Raw genomic sequence first — 23,743 nt, 5'->3', positions numbered from 1 at the left:
AAGAACAAGTGAATTCTAGTCCCATTGACACTCCTGGTTTTCTACAAACACCAAGTACTAGGGCACACAAAAGTTCTGAAATTTGTGTGCCTAACTGAATTAACTGAATTTTCAGTAACCGAATAAACTGAATTTTCAAAACTGCAAGAAGCCAATTAAAAAAAATCCAACAGCACTAGAACTGAGCTGATTGACAGTAGTTTTGTTCACTGTTATGAAGAGAAACTTCTTCTTGTAAGAAAGGACTTCGCGTGTGGTTTGGAATATTCAGAAATCAAGTTGAAATATAAAACCATATAGAGGTAGGTATGCTACAAGTCTACAACATATATACTAATTAATCAACTGCAATCAGGAGACAGTTTCTTCTTCTAAGTCCATCTCACGGTTCGCTGAATTAAGAAAAATACATCATCATTTCAGAAAACTTACGCAAACTACTCAAAACAGGAAGAAGAAGAAAAACACATTTCAGAAGGAAAAAACTGTTGTGCTGTGTGGCTTTGTCACCCTATTGTGCTGTGTGGCTTTTGGCCACCCTATTGTGCTGTGTGGCTTTGTCAGTGACTCATCAGCGCCCTATGCAGCATTGCTTGCTACCTTCCAACTGTTCCAGGTATCTCTGATACAATACATAATTAGTTTCCAACAAACAAATAAAGCTAAGTATCTCTGGTAGGACACAATCCCAAAAGTTCAAATGATTTCTTGAGTAGTACGTACTAGTTACAATGCCCACATTGTAGTTTTTAATTTGCAACAGTGTACTTTGCAGTAGTTTATGCTTGGCTATTCCTTTTGGATGTGCAGATAGGAGTATAGGACGGTCATCTAACCATCTTCACCACAACAAAAAGCTTTGGATGATTTCTACTCCATTGGCCGGCCATGTGTAAGCTCAAAGAAAAGCAATCATTTTCCATGGGAGTGGTACATCAAAGAACCATGGGAGTGGTACATCACAGAGCCTTTGTTTTGAAGCCAAGGCATGGCGAGATGCAGCGTGGAGCAGAAGTTGGCAGAGGCATGGAGATCGAGCAATGTGTGCGAGGTAGGTGAAATCATGCATGACCCTAATTTATAACACCAGATTGGAATGAATATTTTGCACAGGAGAGGGTATGGTCAAGTAGTGTGTACTTTGAGTGGAATCAAATCTGCCACCAAGTCAGTGCCACCCTAGCACACCATTCATCAGCACAGCGCCGTACGCTCACCCCTGCCCCCACACACAATGCTCATATATGCAGACGAGGCTACCCTTTCTAGCACCACCTGTCCATTAGCATGAAGGAAATCCCTAACAGTGCTCCCTTGGTAATCCATTTGCAAACCAAGATCAAATTCGTAAAACAAGCAGAGGTGTGGCTTGCCTGTGTCAGAATGTGAACCAATATCAGTGCTCTTACTTGAGTATGTCTTATGAAAGGGGATTTTAGCTCCACAGCTAAGGACATTGTAAGATTGGTTGAACTTCGATTTACTGCAAGTAGGTTAATTTCATAAAAATAGAAGACTGTAAAATATACCCCAGACACAGTCCATTGAAAAAATGTTGATATCAATGAGACCTATGCTTTTGCATGCATATCATTACAAGTAGGACAGAGTAGGAGTGCTCTGTGCTCAGCATGATGCAAGAACACAAGATATTACTAGAATTACCAGTTTGGAATTGCGTTCGTATGGCAGAGAAGCAATTCTCCCCTCTTGCTGAGACGGGGGCAAGGGAAAACTGAAAAGGCCAAGGCGAACCAGGACGAAGGGAATCGGGATCCTGATTTGTTATACCTCACACATGTGCATTATTTTGGTGTCATGCCCTTGATTTTAGCCTTCAAAGATCTGAGGGGCTGCCCCTGTCCTAGGTAAAGCTACGCTTGATTGTTGAGAAATTGCCGCCCCCAAAGCAATGATTTTGAAGCCAAGCCCCTCAAAGCATACTACTCCTACTTATTATGCTAGTCTATGAGGCAAGATTCATTCGAAAATATGTATCCCCAGAATATCGTGTGCAGAACCATGGTTAAAGAAACAAAAAACAGCGGTGGACAACGAAGACACATAATGATCTCTCAAACTGTGCATGTCCGATTGAGTCAAGCAGCGTTTACCTGTTGATTCCTCTGGGGCAGCCTTGCTTATCTGAGGCTCAGATGTTCTTCCTCCCTTCTTGCCGAATGAGGAATGGAGAAGGAACCAGGACCGAAGGAGGAGGTGGTCGTACCTTGGGCGTCTAGTCTAGGTCCTGCGGCGCTGTGGCGTCGAGGGAGGCGGGTCGACGGTGGTGTGGACGGGGCGGGGTCGAGGTGGGGCAGCGGCGTCGGGGCGGGGTCGAGGCGGCGTCGGGGCGGCGGGGCAGCGTCCGGGCGGCGGGGTCGGGGCGGCGTCCGGGCGGCGGGGGTCGGGGCGGCGTCCGGGCGGCGGGGTCGGGGCGGGGTCGAGGCGGCGTCGGCGCGGCGTCCGGGCGGCGTCCGGGCGGCGAGGAGAGGGCGAGGGAGGGAGAGGGCGAGGGCGAGGGCGAGGGCGAGGGCAGCGGCGGCGGCGGCGGTGGATCGAGAGGGAGAGAACTGGCGAGGGGGATCGGGCGAAGGGGGATCGGGCGAAGGGGGGATCGGGCGAAGGGGGGCCACAATACTAATGGCGCACCTCACCGTGGTGCCCCATTAGCATGTCCATACTAATGGTGCACCTCACCGTGGTGCGCCATTAGTATTTTTTTTCAACTCGAGCCAAAAGGTTATGTAGTACCAGAACCTATCTATGTCAAGCCCACTCTACTAGCTCGACTGGTCAGCAGCCAGTTCTCACACCAGGAGGTCCTGGGTTCGACTCCCAGGCTCCACAAATTTTTTTTAGCATTTAAAAAGCTGTTTGATACTTATTTATGTTTAAATATGTTCAAACTTGTTTAAATAATAACAGTAATATTTTTTTTATAAGACAGTAGCATTTAAAAAGCTGTTTGATACTAATTTTTTTTATAAGACGGTGCGCGGGGTGCGGGGGGTCGGCGGCGGCGGTTGAGTAGGGGAATCGAGGGTGCGGGGGGTCGGCGGCGGCGGCCGGTGGACTGGGGGGGTGCTCGGCGGCGAGGGGGGCCGGATCTGGCGAGGTGGGATAGCGATCGAGATGGAGGGGGATCGAGATCGAGTGTCCATGAAATTTAAAAATATTCATGATAGTTCAAAAAGTACCCATGAAATACAATCGAGAAATGAAGGCTACGATTTAAATACAATCGATCTTAGCTAGCTATCTGTTCACAATCTTCTTGCCCTTCTTTTTCGCAAATGGAGTTCTTCTGTGGAACGGACGTCCTTTAGGTAGGGTGGTCCTGCTTCTTCTTGTGGTGTATGCTGCTACTTCATCATCGTCGTCATGTTCGATCCTCGGGTCGCCGTACTTGTCGAAGTCTTGCTCATTGGCTACTCCATCCATTCCGATGATCTTCCTTTTGCCTCTCCTCACGACAACACGACTGGGCTTTGGCGGGTCGGTAATGAAGAAGCATTGGTCCACTTGGGAAGCCAGTACCCATGGCTCATTTTTCGCGGTGACGTTTGCGCCCGCGGTCTTGGATTTGGCTTCGGGTATAACCATGGTGGTGAAATACCGGTCTTCTTTTATGACGTTCTTGGCCCATCTGACACGGAACATCGGGACCTTCTCTCCAGCGTAGCTCAGCTCCCAGATCTCCTCGATCCTTCCGTAGTATCTGTCCTTGTCGTTACCGGTGTAGGATTCCATCGTTACCCCGGAGTTCTGATAACCATCGCTCTTCATGTCCTTGGCCTCGGTGTAGAATGTGTAGCCGTTGATATCGTACGCCTCATAGGTCATCAGGTTGTGCTCGGCGCCCTGTGACAAGGCGAATATGAGTTGTTCTTCCGCGGAAGAATCCTCATGTAAAGGGTACGACAGAAGCTTATGCTTGAACCAACGCGTGAAACATGAGTTGTGCTCTTTGAGTGTATCTCCATCCGTCATCTGTTGGCCTCGGTCATTGTACGTCTTTTTAATAAAGGTTTTGTGCTCTACCACCCAAGGATCGACCACGTCTATGTGTTGTAGCGCGACTAGGTTTGCTCTTTCAAAGTCGGCGAGTCGACCCTCGAAGTCGACATGCATTTCGCGGCGACCCTCACGGTGACCCCATCCAGCGAGCCTGCCGAGGTGCCTGTTGACGGGCAGACCAACGGGGTTCTCGATGCCTAGATAATTCGTGCAGTAGGAGATGCACTCTTCGGTCAGAAAGCCCCTGGCTATGCTTCCTTCTGGACGTGACATGTTGCGAACGTATCCTTTGATGACACCATTCATCCTTTCGAACGGCATCATGCTGTGCAGGAACGTCGGCCCGAGTTGGATGATATCCTCCACTATATGGACCAGCAGATGCACCATAACGTCGAAGAATGCGGGCGGGAAGTACATCTCAAGCTCGCATAGTATCACCACGATCTCTTCCTGTAGCCTTCTGAGTTGCCTCACGCCAATCGACTTCCGAGAGATGACGTCGAAGAAGTTGCATAGGCCAAATAGCGTTTCACGGATGTGCGCGTCCATGATCCCACGGATTGCAACTGGAAGTATCTGCGTCATCAGCACGTGACAGTCGTGAGACTTCATCCCGCTGAACTTCTGCTTCGCTGGGTCTAGGTATCTGCTTATCTTCCCCGCGTAACCGTAAGGAAGTTTTACTCCTAGGAGGCAGGTGAAAAACTGCTCGATCTCCTCCTGACTTAGAGTGAAGCACGCGGGAGGGTAGTCATTTCCGGTCTTCTTGGCCTTTTTGCCTTTGCGACGACTTTCTGTGTCCTGCTTCGCCTCATCATCATCATCATCATCATCATCATCATATATAGCGTGAAGCTCCTGCCTGATGCCCATTGATTTCAAGTCTGCCCTTGCTTTCGGCCCATCTTTGGTCCTCTCTGGCATGTTGAGCAGGGTACCAAGCAGACTCTCGCACACGTTCTTCGTGATATGCATGACATCAAGGCTGTGAGGCACACGGTGGATCTTCCAGTACGGCAAGTCCCAGAAAACAGACCTCGTTTTCCATACCTTCAGCAGCGGCTCTGGCGCCTTTCGCTTCTTTCCCGGCTCTGGCGCCTTTTGCTTCTTTCCCGGCAGTGGGCAGTCTTTCCAATTTTTCAACAGCTTGTCTATTTCCTCGCCGCTCCTCGTACACGGGCGTTTTCGGGGTTCGGTTTCACCATCGAACAGATCCTTGCGTTTCCTCCACGGGTCATCGTCGCGAAGCCACCTTCGATGTCCCATGAACACGGTTTTCGAAGACCCGGGATCTCTATCTAGCTGGCGATACGTTGTGTCATCCATGCACCTTACGCATCCAGAAAATCCGTGGACTACCTGCCCCGCAAGATATCCGTAACCGAGATAGTCGTGCACCGTCGTGAGCAGTGCGGCTCTCATAGGGAAATATTCTTTCTCTGCGGCGTCCCACGTATTGGCTGGCGTTTTCCACAGCGTGTCAAGCTCCTCTTTCAGCAGCCCCAGATACAGATTGATGTCGTTCCCTGGTTGTTTCGGCCCTTCAATTAGCATACTCATGTGAATGTACTTCCTCTTCATGCACAACCAGGGGGGAAGGTTGTACATCCACACAAACACAGGCCAGGTGCTATGTGTGCTTCTCTGGCTGCCAAACGGATTGACTCCATCGGTGCTCGCGCCCAGCACGATGTTCCTTGGATCGTTCCCAAATTCCGAGTCTTCGAAGTTCAACGCTTGCCACTGGCTCGCATCCTTAGGGTGACTCAGCATCTTGTCTTTTTTATCTATCTCCGGATCATTTGCGTCATCTTCCCGCTTCTTCTCCTCCCTATCCGCGTGCCAACGCAGGAGCTTTGCTACCTTAGGGTCCGCGAAATAGCGCTGCAGACGAGGAGTGATCGGAAAGTACCACACCACTTTTCGAGGAGCTTTCTTCCTCTTCTTGTATCGAGTGACGCCGCACACCGGACATATGGTAGACTCCGCGTGCTCGTCCCGATAAATGATGCAATTGTTCATGCACACATGGTATTTCACGTGCGGTAAATCCAGAGGACACACGATTTTCTTTGCCTCCTCCAAACTGGTCGGGCACTTGTTCCCCTTGGGAAGACGTTCGTGCCAGAATGACATGTTCTCGTCGAAGCATGCGTCGGTCATTTTGTGTTTTACCTTCATCTCCAGGGCCATGAGCGTTACTTTCAGGCGGGTATCCTCGGGCCTGCATCCTTCATACAATGGAGTAACCGCGTCTAACTCAAGTTGATCCATCTTGGCTTTCTCTCGGGCGGCAGCTCTTGCGTTATCCGTCTGCTTGAGAAGCAGCTCTTGAATATGAGGGTCCTGCACCCATCCCATCGATGGTCCAACGTCGTCTGCTCCGCCGGCATCATCATCATGTCCTGCATCTTCTACATGATGACTGTGTACAGCATCATAGTCGTGATCATCTCCTGGGGATTCTTCGTCTTCTCGCCCCCCGAGCCGCGGTGGTTGTCTTGCTGCCCTTCCTCATTTCTTGCCCGGCCCGCATGGACGACTTCGTAGTCATCTTCATCACCTTGCCACCGATAGCCATCCATGAAACCACGCAACAGCAGGTGGTCCCGCACCTGCCCAGAATCCGGGTCCGCAATAAGGCTATTCAGCTTGCATCTTCGACACGGACATCTTATCTCCGTCTCGTTCTTTTGAAGCATCTCGGCCTTCGCGCACCTCAAAAACCTATTCACGATGCCTTCGGTCATCGTGCGGACGATGGTCACCTGCGGGGTAGAGCAAAACGATATTTTAGAACCAAGAAAAAATTTGGCATGACTTTCCCTAAAAATAGGACCAAAAAGAATGCTTAATGCCAAAATTCTCGCCGAAACGGAAATGAATCAACATTCCGGCAAAATATTGGCAACTATCGCATATCAAATACCGGTACACCTCCAAACACAAACACATATGCAACACCACAAACATATGCAACACCACGAACATACACAGATCTAGCTAGGCCGTAAAAAGTGCATGTGCACATTGTTGTAAGGAGAACAACCTAAATATAGCTTCCCCCTTACTTACCTATTAAAACAAGGTAATTTAACCACTTAATTTGAATGAATCTATGGTGGAAATGAGGTGAAAAAGAGGAGGCACCCGAGACAAGGAGGAGGTGGAGAGAATGAAGTGGGGAGAAAGTGAGTGTGTGGGTAGGAGAGGCTGTCCCAAATATCTTGTTGCTGCCCACTTACTAATGGCGCACCTCTTCCATGGTGCGCCATTAGTAGTTACAACTACTAATGGCGCACTTAAGCAGGATGCGCCATTAGTATGTTTGGATAGGCGCACTAGTTCAAAAAAAAATTCTATACTAATGGCGCACCCACTGCCTGGTGCGCCATTAGTAGTTACAACTACTAATGGCGCACTTGGGCAGGATGCGCCATTAGTATGTTTGGATAGGCGCACTAGTTCAAAAAAAAATTCTATACTAATGGCGCACCTGCTGCCTAGTGCGCCATTAGTAGCTACAACTACTAATGGCGCACTTTGCCCGGATGCGCCATTAGTATGTTTGGACAGGCGCACTAGTTAAAAAAAATTTGATACTAATGGCGCACCCGTAGCATGGTGCGCCATTAGTAGTTTAAACTCTAATGGCGCATCGGATTGTGGTGCGCCATTAGTATATACTAATGGCGCACCATCTTTCTGGTGTGCCATTAGTGTCAATCCCATCTATAGCCCTTTTCCTAGTAGTGTATTGCCTCTAGGGCATATTTCCAACACCTTTTACCTCTCCTCACGACAACACGACTGGGCTTTGGCGGGTCGGTAATGAAGAAGCATTGGTCCACTTGGGAAGCCAGTACCCATGGCTCATTTTTCGCGGTGACGTTTGCGCCCGCGGTCTTGGATTTGGCTTCGGGTATAACCATGGTGGTGAAATACCGGTCTTCTTTTATGACGTTCTTGGCCCATCTGACACGGAACATCGGGACCTTCTCTCCAGCGTAGCTCAGCTCCCAGATCTCCTCGATCCTTCTGTAGTATCTGTCCTTGTCGTTACCGGTGTAGGATTCCATCTTTACCCCGGAGTTCTGATAACCATCGCTCTTCATGTCCTTGGCCTCGGTGTAGAATGTGTAGCCGTTGATATCGTACGCCTCATAGGTCATCAGGTTGTGCTCGGCGCCCTGTGACAAGGCGATTATGAGTTGTTCTTCCGTGGAAGAATCCTCATGTAAAGGGTACGACAGAAGCTTCTGCTTGAACCAACGCGTGAAACATGAGTTGTGCTCTTTGAGTATATCTCCGTCCGTCCTCTGTTGGCCTCGGTCATTGTACGTCTTCTTAATAAAGGTTTTGTGCTCTACCACCCAAGGATCGACCACGTCTATGTGTTGTAGCGCGACTAGGTTTGCTCTTTCAAAGCTGGCGAGTCGACCCTCGAAGTCGACATGCATTTCGCGGCGACCCTCACGGTGACCCCATCCAGCGAGCCTGCCGAGGTGCCTGTTGACGGGCAGACCAACGGGGTTCTCGATGCCTAGATAATTCGTGCAGTAGGAGATGCACTCTTCGGTCAGAAAGCCCCTGGCTATGCTTCCTTCTGGACGTGACATTTTGCGAACGTATCCTTTGATGACACCATTCATCCTTTCGAACGGCATCATGCTATGCAGGAACGTCGGCCCGAGTTGGATGATATCCTCCACTATATGGACCAGCAGATGCACCATAACTTCGAAGAATGCGGGCAGGAAGTACATCTCAAGCTCACATAGTATCACCACGATCTCTTCCTGTAGCCTTCTGAGTTGCCTCACGCCAATCGACTTCCGAGAGATGACGTCGAAGAAGTTGCATAGGCCAAATAGCGTTTCACGGACATGCGCGTCCATGATCCCACGGATTGCAACTGGAAGTATCTGCGTCATCAGCACGTGACAGTCGTGAGACTTCATCCCGCTGAACTTCTGCTTCGCTGGGTCTAGGTATCTGCTTATCTTCCCCGCGTAACCGTAAGGAAGTTTTACTCCTAGGAGGCAGGTGAAAAACTGCTCGATCTCCTCCTGACTTAGAGTGAAGCACGCGGGAGGGTAGTCATTTCCGGTCTTCTTGGCCTTTTTGCCTTTGCGACGACTTTCTGTGTCCTGCTTCGCCTCATCATCATCATCATCATCATCATCATCATTATCATCATCATCATCATCATCATCATCATATATAGCGTGAAGCTCCTGCCTGATGCCCATTGATTTCAAGTCTGCCCTTGCTTTCGGCCCATCTTTGGTCCTCTCTGGCATGTTGAGCAGGGTACCAAGCAGACTCTCGCACACGTTCTTCGTGATATGCATGACATCAAGGCTGTGAGGCAGACGGTGGATCTTCCAGTACGGCAAGTCCCAGAAAACAGACCTAGTTTTCCATACCTTCAGCAGTGGCTCTGGCGCCTTTCGCTTCTTTCCCGGCTCTGGCGCCTTTTGCTTCTTTCCCGGCAGTGGGCAGTCTTTCCAATTTTTCAACAGCTTGTCTATTTCCTCGCCGCTCCTCGTACACGGGCGTTTTCGGGGTACGGTTTCACCATCGAACAGATCCTTGCGTTTCCTCCACGGGTCATCGTCGCGAAGCCACCTTCGATGTCCCATGAACACGGTTTTCGAAGACCCGGGATCTCTATCTAGCTGGCGATACGTTGTGTCATCCATGCACCTTACGCATCCAGAAAATCCGTGGACTACCTGCCCCGCAAGATATCCGTAACCGAGATAGTCGTGCACCGTCGTGAGCAGTGTGGCTCTCATAGGGAAATATTCTTTCTCTGCGGCGTCCCACGTATTGGCTGGCGTTTTCCACAGCGTGTCAAGCTCCTCTTTTAGCAGCCCCAGATACAGATTGATGTTGTTCCCTGGTTGTTTCGGCCCTTCAATTAGCATACTCATGTGAATGTACTTCCTCTTCATGCACAACCAGGGGGGGAAGGTTGTACATCCACACAAACACAGGCCAGGTGCTATGTGTGCTTCTCTGGCTGCCAAACGGATTGACTCCATCGGTGCTCGCGCCCAGCACGATGTTCCTTGGATCATTCCCAAATTCTGGGTATTCGAAGTTCAACGCTTGCCACTGGCTCGCATCCTTAGGGTGACTCAGCATCTTGTCTTTTTATCTATCTCCGGATCATTTGCGTCATCTTCTCGCTTCTTCTCCTCCCTATCCGCGTGCCAACGCAGGAGCTTTGCAAAATACCGCTGCAGACGAGGAGTGATCGGAAAGTACCACACCACTTTTCGAGGAGCTTTCTTCCTCTTCTTGTATCGAGTGACACCGCACACCGGACATATGGTAGACTCCGCGTGCTCGTCCCGATAAATGATGCAATTGTTCATGCACACATGGTATTTCACGTGCGGTAAATCCAGAGGACACACGATTTTCTTCGCCTCCTCCAAGCTGGTCGGGCACTTGTTCCCCTTGGGAAGACGTTCGTGCCAGAATGACATGTTCTCGTCGAAGCATGCGTCGGTCATTTTGTGTTTTACCTTCATCTCCAGAGCCATGAGCGTTACTTTCAGGCGGGTATCCTCGGGCCTACATCCTTCATACAATGGAGTAACCGCGTCTAACTCAAGTTGATCCATCTTGGCTTTCTCTCGGGCGGCATCTCTTGCGTTATCCGTCTGCTTGCGAAGCAGCTCTTGAATATGAGGGTCCTGCACCCAGCCCATCGATGGTCCAGCGTCGTCTGCTCCGCCGGCATCATCATCATGTCCTGCATCTTCTACATGATGACTGTGTACAGCATCACCGTCGTGATCATCTCCTGGGGATTCTTCGTCTTCTCGCCCCCCCGAGCCGTGGTGGTTGTCTTGCTGCCCTTCCTCATTTCTTGCCCGGCCCCCATGGACGACTTCGTAGTCATCTTCATCACCTTGCCACCGATAGCCATCCATGAAACCACGCAAGAGCAGGTGGTCCCGCACCTGCCCGGAATCCGGGTCCGCAATAAGGCTATTCAGCTTGCATCTTCGACACGGACATCTTATCTCTGTCTCGTTCTTTTGAAGCATCTCGGCCTTCGCGGACCTCAAAAACCTATTCACGATGCCTTCGGTCATCGTGCGGACCATGGTCGCCTGCGGGGTAGAGCAAAATGATATTTTAGAACCAAGAAAAAATTTGGCATGACTTTCCCTAAAAATAGGACCAAAAAGAATGCTTAATGCCAAAATTCTCGCTGAAACGGAAATAAATCAACATTCCGGCAAAATATTGGCAACTATCGCATTTCAAATACCGGTACACCTCCAAACACAAACACATATGCAACACCACAAACATATGCAACACCACGAACATACATAGATCTAGCTAGGCCATAAAAAGTGCATGTGCACATTGTTGTAGGGAGAACAACATAAATATAGCTTCCCCCCTTACTTACCTAGCAAAACAAGGTAACTTAACTACTTAATTTGAATGAATCTATGGTGGAAATGAGGTGAAAAAGAGGAGGTACCCGAGACAAGGAGGAGGCGGTGGAGAGAATGAAGTGGGGAGAAAGTGAGTGTGGGAGGAGAGGCTGTCCAAAATATCTTGTTATTGCCCACTTACTAATGGCGCACCAGCAACAAATGCGCCATTAGTAATCTAGGTTACTAATGGCGCACCCCCTGGTGGTGCGCCATTAGTAGTTTTGCAAAAAAAAACACACTAATGGCCCACTCTGCCACGGTGCGCCATTACTAGTTTGAACTAGTAATGGCGCACCGCGTGCGAGTGCGCCATTAGTACTTTTGCAAAAAAAGGAATAAAAACAATAATAAAAAAAATAACATTAGTGGCGCACCTTCTGGCTGGTGCGCCATTACTAGTTACAACTAGTAATGGCGCACCACCAGTGGATGCGCCATTAGTATGTTTGGACAGGCGCACTAGTTCAAAAAAAAATTGATACTAATGGCGCACCGTGGGCAGGGTGCGCCATTAGTAGTTTCAACACTAATGGCGCATCAGAAGGTGGTGCGCCATTAGTATATACTAATGGCGCACCACATGTCTGGTGCGCCATTAGTGTCAATTCCATCTATAGCCCTTTTCCTAGTAGTGATACTTGTCCTTCTCAATTCCTTTTTCAGAAATATCAACCCATTCACACTTAAATAAATCCACCGAAAATTGTCCAGAGTAGTTCAACTGAATAATATCAATTATCCTGCCATAGTAAGTCACATCACCTAAAACAGGGGTCGCATCACCTGGTGCAGCATATGTAGATGTTTTGGCATGTACCACCACTCCACTATTTTGACTCACCCTGTCTAACCGTTTAGGCCTAAACCGATATCCTCTGGAGTTGTAAGCGCGGTACCTTCTTGCTGCATCTACTGGGCCACGTGCTAGCCATCTAATATCATTATTAATACTACCAATACCATTTTCCTTCTCCAATTTAATTATCTGTAGATTAAGAAGTTGTTAGTAAATGGCTTCAGTTGTACATACAAAGAATATGAAATACGGACTTACATGAGCTTTGAACCAGTCGTTGAACTTATCATGTTGGATGGACTCGACCATGTTTGAGACACCACGCTCGCTAGTGATCTCATCAGCGTGAGCTCTGCAAAGTAATTTTATAATTAGTTTTGAAGCCAGAGAAAGAGTTGTGAAAACATGTAAAAAAACTGATATTATTTAGAGGATTGACGTATTACCGAAGGAATGGGTTGACATCTGAGCAATTGAACAACACATATCTATGTGCTTGGAATTTAGTCATCCCTCTAAGAACATAATTGCCAGGCTTTCCAAGTGGTTTTCCTACCGAAGGAAACAGAGTTGATCCTTGTTCAACATCAACCGCCTCATCGTCATCGTCATTCCTTGAAGGCCGATTATGCTTGGTGGCGAAACCATCAATATATCTTGAGCAAAACGTCATGCACTTGTCTGCAAGATGTGCTTCAGCGATAGATCCTTCTGGATGTGCTCTGTTACGCACATATGACTTCAGGACACAGAGATACCTGCATAAATAAAAAATGAAAAAAGAAGACAAAAAATGTTAATGAATGTAGTACTGTAATAATTAGAAAATATATATGTCTCATTTTTGACAAAATACCTTTCCAAAAACCACATTGAACGGTAGGCCACAGGGCCACCTATTTTTGCATCTGTTGCTAGATGAAGAACCAAATGCACCATAACAGTAAAAAATCCGGGTGGAAATATCATCTCCATACGGCATAATGTTATCTTTATTCTTTGCTCTAACTTCTCAAGATCTCTCACATGCAGAACCTTTGCACTAACTTCTCTAAAATATGCACATAGATCAAACAAGACAGATGTGACATTATCTGGAAGTAAGCCTCTCAATGCAACAGGCAATAGTTGTTGCATCAGAATATGACAATCATGGCTTTTAAGGCCTGAAATTCTCCCTTCAGAAACATTTACACATCTTGAGATGTTCCCCGAATACCCATCTAGTACTCTTATATCATGAAGTACTTTGCAAAACTGCTGCTTCTGTTTCTTTGACAACGTATACGAAGCAGGAGGAAGAAAATACTTGTCATTGTTTTTTTTTTTGAGGATGTAGCTCTGGCCTGATTTTCATGTCCTGCAGGTCAAGCCGTGCCTTTAAATTATCCTTTGCCTTGCCCTCTATTCCTAGAAGTGTCCCATATATATATTCACATACATTCTTTTCAATGTGCATAATATCTAGATTGTGGCGGAGCAAATTGTAGTCCCAATAAGTCAAATGAGAGAAAAACCCGTTAACAAACTTCCAAGTTTTGGAATCATCGAAGTTCTTAATTGATTTTATCTTATCTAAAACTCCAACTTTACAATAAAGAGTTGGTTCTGTTTTGTGTTCCTCCAATCCATCAAACAAGTCAGATTCATAGCGGAACTCATGGTCTGGGTGCAGAAATCGGCGATGTCCCGTGAAACAGAACTTCCTCCCATGTTTCAAGCGTAAAGACCAAGTTTCATCACTACACGGGAAACAACCGGACTCAGAACTGGTGCTATGTCCTGAAGCAATTGCAAGCCCAGGGTAGTCACTCACAATACACAACACAACCGCATAAAGTTGGAACGTCTCATCTCGAGATGCATCATATGTTAACATTCCAACTTCAAACAACTCAGCTAGTTCCTCATAAACTGGTTCCATGAATACATGGAAGTTCTTTCTAGGGTAACCTGGAATAATCAAAGTAAGCAGAAGAGAGGAGGCTTTCATGCATAACCATGGAGGAAGATTATAGGGCACTAAGACCACGGGCCAACAGCTATGTTTGGAACTCATCTTCCCAAATGGATTGAACCCATCAGCTCCTACTCCAAACCTCATGTTCCGGGGGTCTGACGCGATGTGTTTATACTTAGAATCAATGGCCTTCCAAGCCTCTGAATCAGCTATATGACGTGATGCTCCATCCTTTGTGCGCTCTTCGTCATGCCATATTAAAGTTGTAGCTATATCTTTGTGCATGAAAAGCCTCTTAAGCCTTGGCTTAATTGGAAAGTATCATAACACCTTCCTTGGGATTGCCTTCCTTCTTTCCTTCTTAGTCAAATTAGTTTTATCTGGTATGTTCTTCCACCTTGAAGTTCCACACACTGAACAAAAATCATCACTCGCTTTCTCTTTCCTATAAAGCTGGCAGTTATTTTCACAAGAATGAATTCTCACATAACTAAGCCCAAGCTTTCCAACGATCTTCTTCGCCTCAGAAAATGTACTAGGTAAATTCTTACCATTAGGAATTGCTTTCTGCAGAACTGCTAGCAAATCATTTAAAGATTTATTGCTCCACTTGTTAGTGGCTTTTATGTGGAAGAGAATAACAACAAGAGAAAGGATGGATAGTTCGCAGCCTGGCCATAAAGGTTGATCTGCATCTCTCAAAAGGTCATAGAAAGCTTGTGAATCAGGGTCTGGTCCTGGTTTAGACGTATTTTGGGCTTCAGGTTCTATCGTTGGAGATCCACAGAAAACATCTTCCACTAACTGACGCATATTAGATTTTGTTCCTTCAAACTGTGATCGTGACCTTTTGTTACTTCTCATGTGTGTTGGAGTTTCACCTTGTTTGTTAGCAGAGATGAATGATGTTGTTTCCCCATGGCAACCCCAAACAGTATATCCAGGTGAAAATCCGCTACAAACCAAGTGATCGTACACGTCCTCCCGCTTCTGTAACGATCCATTGACACATATGACGCATGGGCAACGGATCTTGGCATCAGAACTTTTCCCGATGTACGCAAAGTCAAGAAAACCAGCAACACCAGCCAAGTATTCCTCACTTGGTCTAGGAGAAAGCAATAGCTCCTTTATAAATTCTAAATCCATTGATACACTATAACAAAAGGAAATGTAGTTACTGCGCTGAGTGACAAGGGACAAAACTAACATGAACATGTCTTCCTATAATTCCTTAAACAGACTTGCTTTGGTCTTTATTGCAACAACAGACATAGATGGGTCGGACGGTCTAGTAGTACTAGTTTACTTCTACAATGGTCCTATTTTTAGAACTTAAAAGAGAAGCACATCAGCAAGCCATGAAGCTGCCACTCTGAAACCTGATCTGGCTCGGTCTCAAGACATTGGAGAAGCCGGTTCCATGTCCAGTTTTTTAAGCCATATTACTAATAGACACTCCAATCAATAGATAAACAAATCGTAATAAAATACAAAGTAACCAGCAACTACAAATATACTATCAATTAGCAAGCACAAGATCCAGATATACGCAACTAGCAAACAGCAGCTGCAATCGGACAATCAAGACAATGTGAACAGCGGCATAATTTATGATATACACTAACAATTTCTAGTTCCTTTCCCGAATATTTCTAATTCTAGTAGTTCACAAACTTCACAAGTTGACATATGACATAAAGATGCTTCTATTACCAGCGTCCTGGTCAGGAGCAGAGGGAGGCGTCGTCCTGGTCGGCTGGTCGTCCTGCCTGGAGTTCTGAGAGGAGGGAGGCAACCGAAGGACGGCTGGAGTAGCTGGATTTTCGAGACCAGGCGGCGGCGATGGCGTCCCTTGGACGACGGGGGCGCTGGACCAGCACGCAGCAGCGCTCGCGCGGTCGTACGGGGAGGCGCCGGCGTGTTGGTCCTGGCTCCTTGTGGCGCGCAGCGGCGTCGCCGCACCGGGCAAGGGCGGCGGCGGAAGGGGTGGTTGCGCCCTGTTGGAAGCGGCGGCGGAGGGGGGGTAGTGGATAGATTTCCACCAATTCATTTTTTTCTTTTGAGGAAACCTACCGTATTCACATGAAAAAAAATCGTTTTGCGGCCACAGAAAACGATGGGCTTTTTTTAGGAAGAACGATGGGCTTGAACACTTGGCATCGTTTAATTCTCAAAAATAAAAAACTTGGCTCAACCGTTTTTTTTATTGCCTGGACAGTCAATGGAGCTAAGCCAACTGCCTAGGTCATCGATTCTGGTTTTTACTAGTCCAACCGCATGTCCGCGTCCTTCAAAAACCTATTGTCTAATGTAGACGCATTTCTACCAGATTCCGGAAATGAGGTCGTCCGCTATAATAATCGGGTCATCCACTATGAAAACCGTTGTTTTGCAGGCTCCTTCCTGTATCCCGACCCGATTAGATCCTCCGCCACCCCCGACCACGATGCTCCTTCACCGACGCGCCTTCTCCGGCCGCCGCATTACACCATGGAGTGCCCCCAATCCATCCCAAGATCGTGCCGGCTGTTTGTTCTATTCTTGAGACCGCGCCCCTCCTGCCATTGTCGCGCCTCACCGTGGTCGGGAAACTCCACACCGTCATGCCAGGGCAGCCGCGCCGTGGGCCGCCGTGTGTGTCGCTAAAGTCGTTCAGTAAGAAGGAGTGGACGGCGCACTTGGCGGCGCGTCCACTGGCTGCTTGGCCTCACGCATTGGTCCTAGTCGAGGCGACCGGCGCGGTAGGCCACGAGCATCAACTAGTTGTGGCGGCCGACACTGCAGGCCAGGGAGCCGCAAGTCCATCGCTTAACGTCCTTGGAACGAGGAGAGTAGATTGATTTGACAGCCTCTCGGATATGTCCTTTCAACATCATTTTCGGTCGGTTGTCAGTCATAGCTTTCCCCCACACGACATAGATTTCATGGGCAGTCATGTGGGATGACACGATCTTGGTCGAGGCGACCAATCAAGAGCAAGATCGGTCGGTCTAAATACAATAGTTTTATTTAAAGAACCATCAAGGTCGCAGGTTTCCTTCTCTAGTACAACTGAAAGTATGCTCGGTTTTTTAAACCGTGCGTGCAGCTGGTATCCCTCCCCTTATTCTCTATCACCATGAAGGTGGAAGGAATGAGGAGGCTAGATTGATCTGTCAGCCTCTCGGATATGTCGTTACAACACCGCCGACGGTCGGTCATAGCTGACGCATATCGTCGTCGCCAATTTCGTAGCACCACCCCATGCGCTCTCAGCACCGGTCAAAAGTCGTCAGCCTCGCGGGTTACAACATGCTCTCGGGCTGATTGCAACTTATAGCATTGTCGGCCTTAGCTTTCTCCCACACCGGTCATAGCTTCCATGGGCAGTCGTTGGGGATGACATGATCTTGGTTGAGGCGACCGATTAGGAGTCATATCGGTCGATCGAGTTACAAAATGTTTTTCTTTAACCAGCCATCGAGGGTGCAAGTTTTCTTTTTCTGATATGACTGCAAGTATGGTCGGTTTTTGAACCGTGGTGTAGCTGGGATACCCTCCTCTTATGCTCTATCACCATGGATATGTCGTTACAACACCGTCGACGGGTGGTGGCAGCTAACGCATGTCATCGTCGCCACTTTGTAGCACCACCACTTGTGCTCTCAGCACCGATCAAAAGTCGCCAGCCTCGTTGGTCACAACATGTTCCTGGACGGGTCGCAACTTCTACCATTGATGTTAGTCGTAGTTTTGTCCACACCGGTCATAGCCTCCATTGGAAGGCGTGTGGGAATGATACGATCTTGGTCGAGACGACCGATCAGGAGCGGGATCTGCCAGCCGATCGCCGCTGTTAGAGCAAGAAACCATGTTATAGGTTATTTAGCACATGTTACGTAAATCAATTTTATAAAGCCATTACTATTTATCTATATCTAATTTCCCTTTCAATCAATAAAATAATAAATACAATATACTCTATTTTTCCATGCCAAAAACACTTTTTGGAAAACTTTATATTCCAAACAAATTAATATATGTAACAATGTCCCGGTTCTTCCAAAACAATTTCCCTCCTGTTCTCCTTGATAAAAAAAATATATCCAAATTTCCTCCAGTTCTCGACCATGGGCTTACTTTTCCCTCCAATTACTTTCACGCTTACTTTTCCCTCCAACTAACTAAAAAACGCTAGATAAATTGGGTCTCAAACCCATCCACATCCAGCCCAGCCGCCCATCGTTCGGCGGCTACCTCGCCGCACTCCAACGCAGCGGCCGCCACCTGCAACCCCCCCCCCTTCCCACCCCCATCTCAACCCCTGTAGGATCTGCCGCTTCCTCGACCTGCATCGGTGCCGCTTCCTCGATCTGTCCCGGCACCGTTTGGATCGTTGCGGCGACGGCTTCGTCGGTCTTCAGCTCCGCCACCTACATCCTGAAGGAGTACGATCTCGTGGCTGGTATGGATTTGAACGCCACCCTTCCCTGATCTGATTGCTACGAATTCTCTGAGGTATGCTAGGTGAAACACCACTGTAGTGATGCAGGGGCGGGGACGGGGAGAGGCCAGCAGGGGTTCCCCTGCCAATCGCTCGCTCCCTCAACAATTCGTAGCACAGTGTGTACTGTAGATGCCTAATAGCCGTGGCTAATTGCATAATTAGCCCATACGTAGACAAATAATTAAGCAATCACATATGTTGAAAAGCCCATAAACCATATAAGCTTGTGTCTGACTATAGTTTTGCGATGTGCCAATGCCTAATCCACTAATCAGGTCGATCCATTGATATACGTGCGTGTTCTACACTTCTGCTAGATCGATCCATTGACTATTGTTTAAATTTGATCAGACTTCTTGAGAAACTAGAAGCAAACGACGCGCTTTGCTGCGCCCGCTTCAAGCTTTTTAACATGTCTAGTTTGCAATCTGGGCACACCAAACAAATCTGGGCTCATTCGGCTCCTTTGTCATTTTCTTTGATGCCCTAAGACTATCATGATCAAACCCAACTCTGCTCTTCAATTCGATGCAGCCGATCTACTGTAACAGTTTCGCCTGCGTAAATTGAACCATTAGGATAAAAAATGACTGAAATTACGAACAGAGAAAATGCTTAAGATTTGCACCATCACCTGATGATCCTATGTACTTTCAATTTCCCTTCTGTTTAGGGAAGCAGTGAACATCATCAGGCCCTGTACACTTTTCAACTTAAACCTGTCCTGAATCCATATGTCGACAGCGTTATATCTTAGTGTGGGTGTGGCTGGACCCATGGTCTTGTACCTCATCTCTCTGTTTTAAGTTATGATAAGCTGATAGTGTATTGACGTGCTATTGTGTACTTCTCTGCCCTCTCCATTCACATGTCTATTGGCAAATTAAATTGTCCCTGTTATGTCATTAGTTAATTTGGCTTTACTTGTAATGATTTAATTGACATTTTTATATATAACTTAGGATGGCGACGGACAAGTTGACCATATACCTGCACTATGAAGATACAAATCAGGAAGCCAAAATTTTACAAAGATCCATGATGAGACGTGATGTCTCGTATTACGACTTAATCTTGATGATCGAAGAAGTTGGCTTTCAGGCAATTGACTTTCTGTACTATGCAAAAAAAACCCGTCTAGGCAGCTCCTACTTAGTTCACATTTATGATGAAGGTCTTGTGATGAAAATGTTGTCCGACCCTGAGATTGTGAAAGCTGTCCATCTGTATGTGTCTAAGGAGAAGGCTGACGATCATATTGCTCCGCCTAGCAAGCAAATTGATGTTGCTCCATCTAACCATCCAAATGAGAGTGTTCTCTTACAGGACGGTGGTGTCTCTGCTGAAGCGGCAGGGCAACTTACTACGCAAGGGCCGCAAAGTATCCCTCTTGAACCATCCTTATTACATATCTGTATCTACTGTTGTAATTATTGGAATAAAAGATGTGTGGTTGTTCTGCAGGACCACCACGTAGGTCAAAAAGGTTGAATGTGATTCAGGTTACGGACCAACGTGATGATGAAGATGGAGACTGCAACAATGGTGAGCAATTCCCACAAGGTCATGAATCACAAGCATTGGTCGGTGAAGAGGGTCAAGTTCACAATCAAGGTAACAACCTATTACATTTTGTGCTTCTATTAATTAACTTGTATATGCTTAGTATCGAAAGAATAATCGGCGGGCGTCATTTCATTAGTACTTTTCTTAATTAATCTTGTAGTAGACAAAGAAGTACGCAAGCGCAAGAGAACAAGCTTGCCAATTGTCTGGAACATGCCAAAGGGGCAGAGAATAGTTGTGAAATGCAATGAAGATAGCCAGCCTATAGGAGATGAAGGTGCAATCTTGGGGAAGTTTCTGGGCACGGTTGCTAGAAATGGAGGATTTTGCCCACTAAACATAAATGATTGGCGTCATGTCAAAAAGAATAGTGGTGAGGAAACAATATTGCAGTGCGTACAGGTACTTCGCAATTAACAAGAAAACAAAATATGTTATTTGCTGTCCTTCTATTTATATCTAATTTGTCTACATGAGATGTAGTGTGGTCTGCATGTCTATTTACATCCATTCATTATTTTGTACTTTCAGACAAAGTTCGTGTATCCTCGATCATGTGAAAAATGGATACTCAAATCAATTGGAAGAGACTGGAGGAAATTTAAGTCTAGTTTGAAAGATGCTTTCTTCAAACCCGCCATTGAAAAAAATCCAAACATCAAGCGAAAGGCTTTGTATAAGCTCTGTCCAGAAGATGTGGACGACGTCAATGGTGTGGGCTTGTTAAATATTGGAAGTCCAAAAAAGGAAGGGTAATGAATGAGATACTGTACTTTACTGTTTTGACATTTAAATGTGAGTTCTCGGGCTTATCTTAAAAGTTGCATTTAAGATATGATTACATCATAACAGGACCTTGCTGAGAAGAACATAATTAGTCGTTCCCTCGTGAAGGATTCACATAATGCTGGCGCAAAGAGTTATGCTTGTTGGGGCGAAGACATGGTGAGTAATCTTGATTCCTGAAGTGTTGTCCTGTGTCTCTTTTGTCATATGGGTGCTGTTTTTGTTTTGTAGAGGCAAGCTGATCCTGAAAAGAAACGACCACACAGATCAAAGGTTTATTTAGCAACTCACAAGAAGAAGGACGATGTTGATGCTAAAAATAAAGATAGAAATAAGCGCCTGGTAGGCAATTAATATAGAAATTGTCTAATTGTTCTCTGGATCAAGTTATGGGTCAATCTAACTAGTGTATGCATGATTCTTTTCTTATAGGATCGATTGGAGAATCTAATAACCGAACGACCAGAGTTGGCACAAAATTTGAATGGAAGAGTCGCATGGGAAGGTGATGCCCTGCAGGAAGTGTTAGGGAAAGAAAAGATTGGACAAGTGCATGGCATGGGTTTGCTTCCAACTCCTAAGCAAGTCTACGGTCGGATGCCACGGTATCTAAAGAACATCAATATGACTACAACTGATGGATCACCATATGAAGTTGAACATGACGTTTGGGAGGTAATAGCAAAGATGAAGGAGCATATAAAAAAGCAAGACCAGATTATTAAAGATATGAATAACAAAGAAGGCTATGTCAATAATGGCATAGAAGAGGTAAAGGACTTCTTTATCCCACCCTTTGCATGCATTTCTATCAATAGTTTACTCACATTTTTTAGTTCTGTAGGAAAACCTCCAATCAAATGATAATGGTATTTCTCGGTCACCAGTACTGCTTGGTAAAACAAAGGTAATGTTAATAAATGCCTACATCATTGCTTGTCACTCGAAACCTTTATATTAATATTTCAGTTTGCAGAGAACCCAGTGCAATGGACCCGTTGAGGCACGCTCGTCTATGCAACATGACATTCCTGAGGATAATAATTTATCACGTTTGCATGAAAAGGTTATGCATGTAGTTACTCTTACTCATGTCACAAAGATAGAATATAAAATAATTGCTTGCTTACCATTGTTGTGTCATGGAACTAGGTTGGCGACCATGATGTCAACCAATTACAAATTCAACAAAATTCATCATCACCACAAGACCTTGTTATTGATTCCGTGCTAGAGGTAATTTTCGTGCCTTTTGAGTTTTGAAGTTGTAGCTTTCTGTAGCTTCAAGGTATGAATATCATTCCATCTAATATTATTGTATCTTGGTAGGTGAGGGAAATGAGGAATATTACGGGTGAATCTGTTTCAAGACCGAACCAGCAAAGGACTAGAACTGAACACCCACACCGCTCAAAAAGAAGGCGTTCTTCTTCCATCAAGGTAAAGATTCACCAAGTAGCATGGTTTACTGCACCCAAATTAACAACCCAAACCCTCATTATCATGTCTGCTTGAAAAATGGATTTTATTACAATTCTTGCTCAATCTGTTGTATGCAAGTAAACGATAAATTTAACCAAGCATGAGCTTGCGAGGTGACCTTGGGCATTAGACTTCGTTGCCGGGTCCAGTTTATTTAGTGTGGTGGCTCTTCGGTGCTGCTGGCACGGTGGCTCCACGAGAGGTGGGCGGGTCAGCGAAGGTGCAATGCGTGAGGGTGCTGGTGGTGTTGGGTATGCTCCTGGTGAAAGCTTGCCCGCTCTTGCCGGCCAGCGGCGTCAGCTTCTGTGGGCATCGTTTAACCTCCTCGGAGGCGTCGTTGTGGAGTGCCACACCCTCTTACAGCTTCGGATCTTGCTCTTCGGGTGAAAGCCTAAGACCTGGTTGGTCGGGCGACGGCGTCAACATCGTCGCTTCCCTCTTTGGGGCGTCGCCGTGAAGAGCTTCGGATCCTGTTTGCGCGCTTCATGGGCTGGATGCTCGTGGCATTGCGGTTGGCTGGTGTCCGTCCGGCAATGCGGATGTTGCGCGGCTTCCTGTTTTGTGGCAATGATGGCGGCTTCGGGCGGAGTCAGGTTTGCTGATGGTTCTTGGTAGTCGGTCTCTTCTGGCGTGTTCGAGGAGTCGTCGCTCTGGCGCTGGCTCGGCGCAAGCCCAACGCTTTTCTTCTGTAATGCTCCTCGACAGAGTCGGAGCTGCCTAGTCGCCGGCGCGTGTGGCTGACTGTTTGGCATCGGCCGGCGCAAGCCTTGACGCTTGTTTGCAGTGAGGGCTTCTTCGGTGGTCGTCGATGGTGGACTCGGATTCGCCCTCGCGGAGGCGTGCTGACGATGACGCCGGGCTGCAGCCTCGACGACGCTTTTCTCCTCGGCAGCGTGTGTGCGTTCTTGTGTGGGTTGCCAGGTCGCCCTGTGTGCCTTGTTTCTGCGGGCCAGTTGTGACGGTTTTCGCCCAGTTTTCCGTTTATTAACCGGGCAATTCTCTTCGAGCTTATTTAATGAATCGGGTCCTAAGGGACCGCGTTTCAAAAAAAAATCTCAACTAATTTTTAATATTGTGTCATTGCATAGGCTGAATGTAATTACTATCATCTTGATATTACGGTTTTTTGAGAAAGCTGGACTCCTCTGTCTAACAGCTAGGCGTTGTTTTAC

The 23,743-nt window shown here is 46.9% G+C and overlaps 1 protein-coding gene across 4 annotated transcripts; it reads left to right on the top strand.

Moving 5' to 3' along the window:
- Positions 1-19,168: 19,168 nt before the first annotated feature.
- LOC123139943 (uncharacterized) lies at positions 19,169-22,619 on the top strand. 4 transcript variants are annotated; one of them, XR_006469708.1, is made up of 11 exons: positions 19,686-20,118; positions 20,202-20,351; positions 20,467-20,705; positions 20,835-21,055; positions 21,156-21,248; positions 21,321-21,431; positions 21,522-21,860; positions 21,934-21,996; positions 22,066-22,155; positions 22,242-22,325; positions 22,419-22,611. XR_006469708.1 is itself a non-coding variant. In XM_044559655.1 (11 exons), exons 5-11 carry the CDS (start codon positions 21,246-21,248, stop codon positions 22,602-22,604), a joined length of 876 nt encoding a protein of 291 aa, XP_044415590.1. In that variant the 5' UTR covers positions 19,702-20,118; positions 20,202-20,351; positions 20,464-20,705; positions 20,835-21,055; positions 21,156-21,245; the 3' UTR covers positions 22,605-22,619. The 4 variants fall into 4 exon arrangements, 2 of the variants coding, with proteins under 2 accessions (XP_044415591.1, XP_044415590.1); XR_006469707.1 differs by having other exon boundaries at positions 20,464-20,705; XM_044559655.1 differs by having other exon boundaries at positions 19,702-20,118; positions 20,464-20,705; positions 22,419-22,619.
- Positions 22,620-23,743: the final 1,124 nt, after the last annotated feature.

Source organism: Triticum aestivum, chromosome 6B (genome assembly GCF_018294505.1).
Source record: "Triticum aestivum cultivar Chinese Spring chromosome 6B, IWGSC CS RefSeq v2.1, whole genome shotgun sequence".
Lineage (NCBI taxonomy): Eukaryota > Viridiplantae > Streptophyta > Magnoliopsida > Poales > Poaceae > Triticum > Triticum aestivum.
Note: the sequence above shows the minus strand (reverse complement) of the source record. Positions and strands in the feature narration are given on the sequence as shown.

Coding starts and splice junctions, on each gene's coding strand:
- LOC123139943 (XM_044559655.1), top strand. Junction 21,432..21,521: donor AAGATAGAAATAAGCGCCTG/GTAGGCAATTAA, acceptor CTTTTCTTATAG/GATCGATTGGAGAATCTAAT. Junction 22,156..22,241: donor TATCACGTTTGCATGAAAAG/GTTATGCATGTA, acceptor TCATGGAACTAG/GTTGGCGACCATGATGTCAA.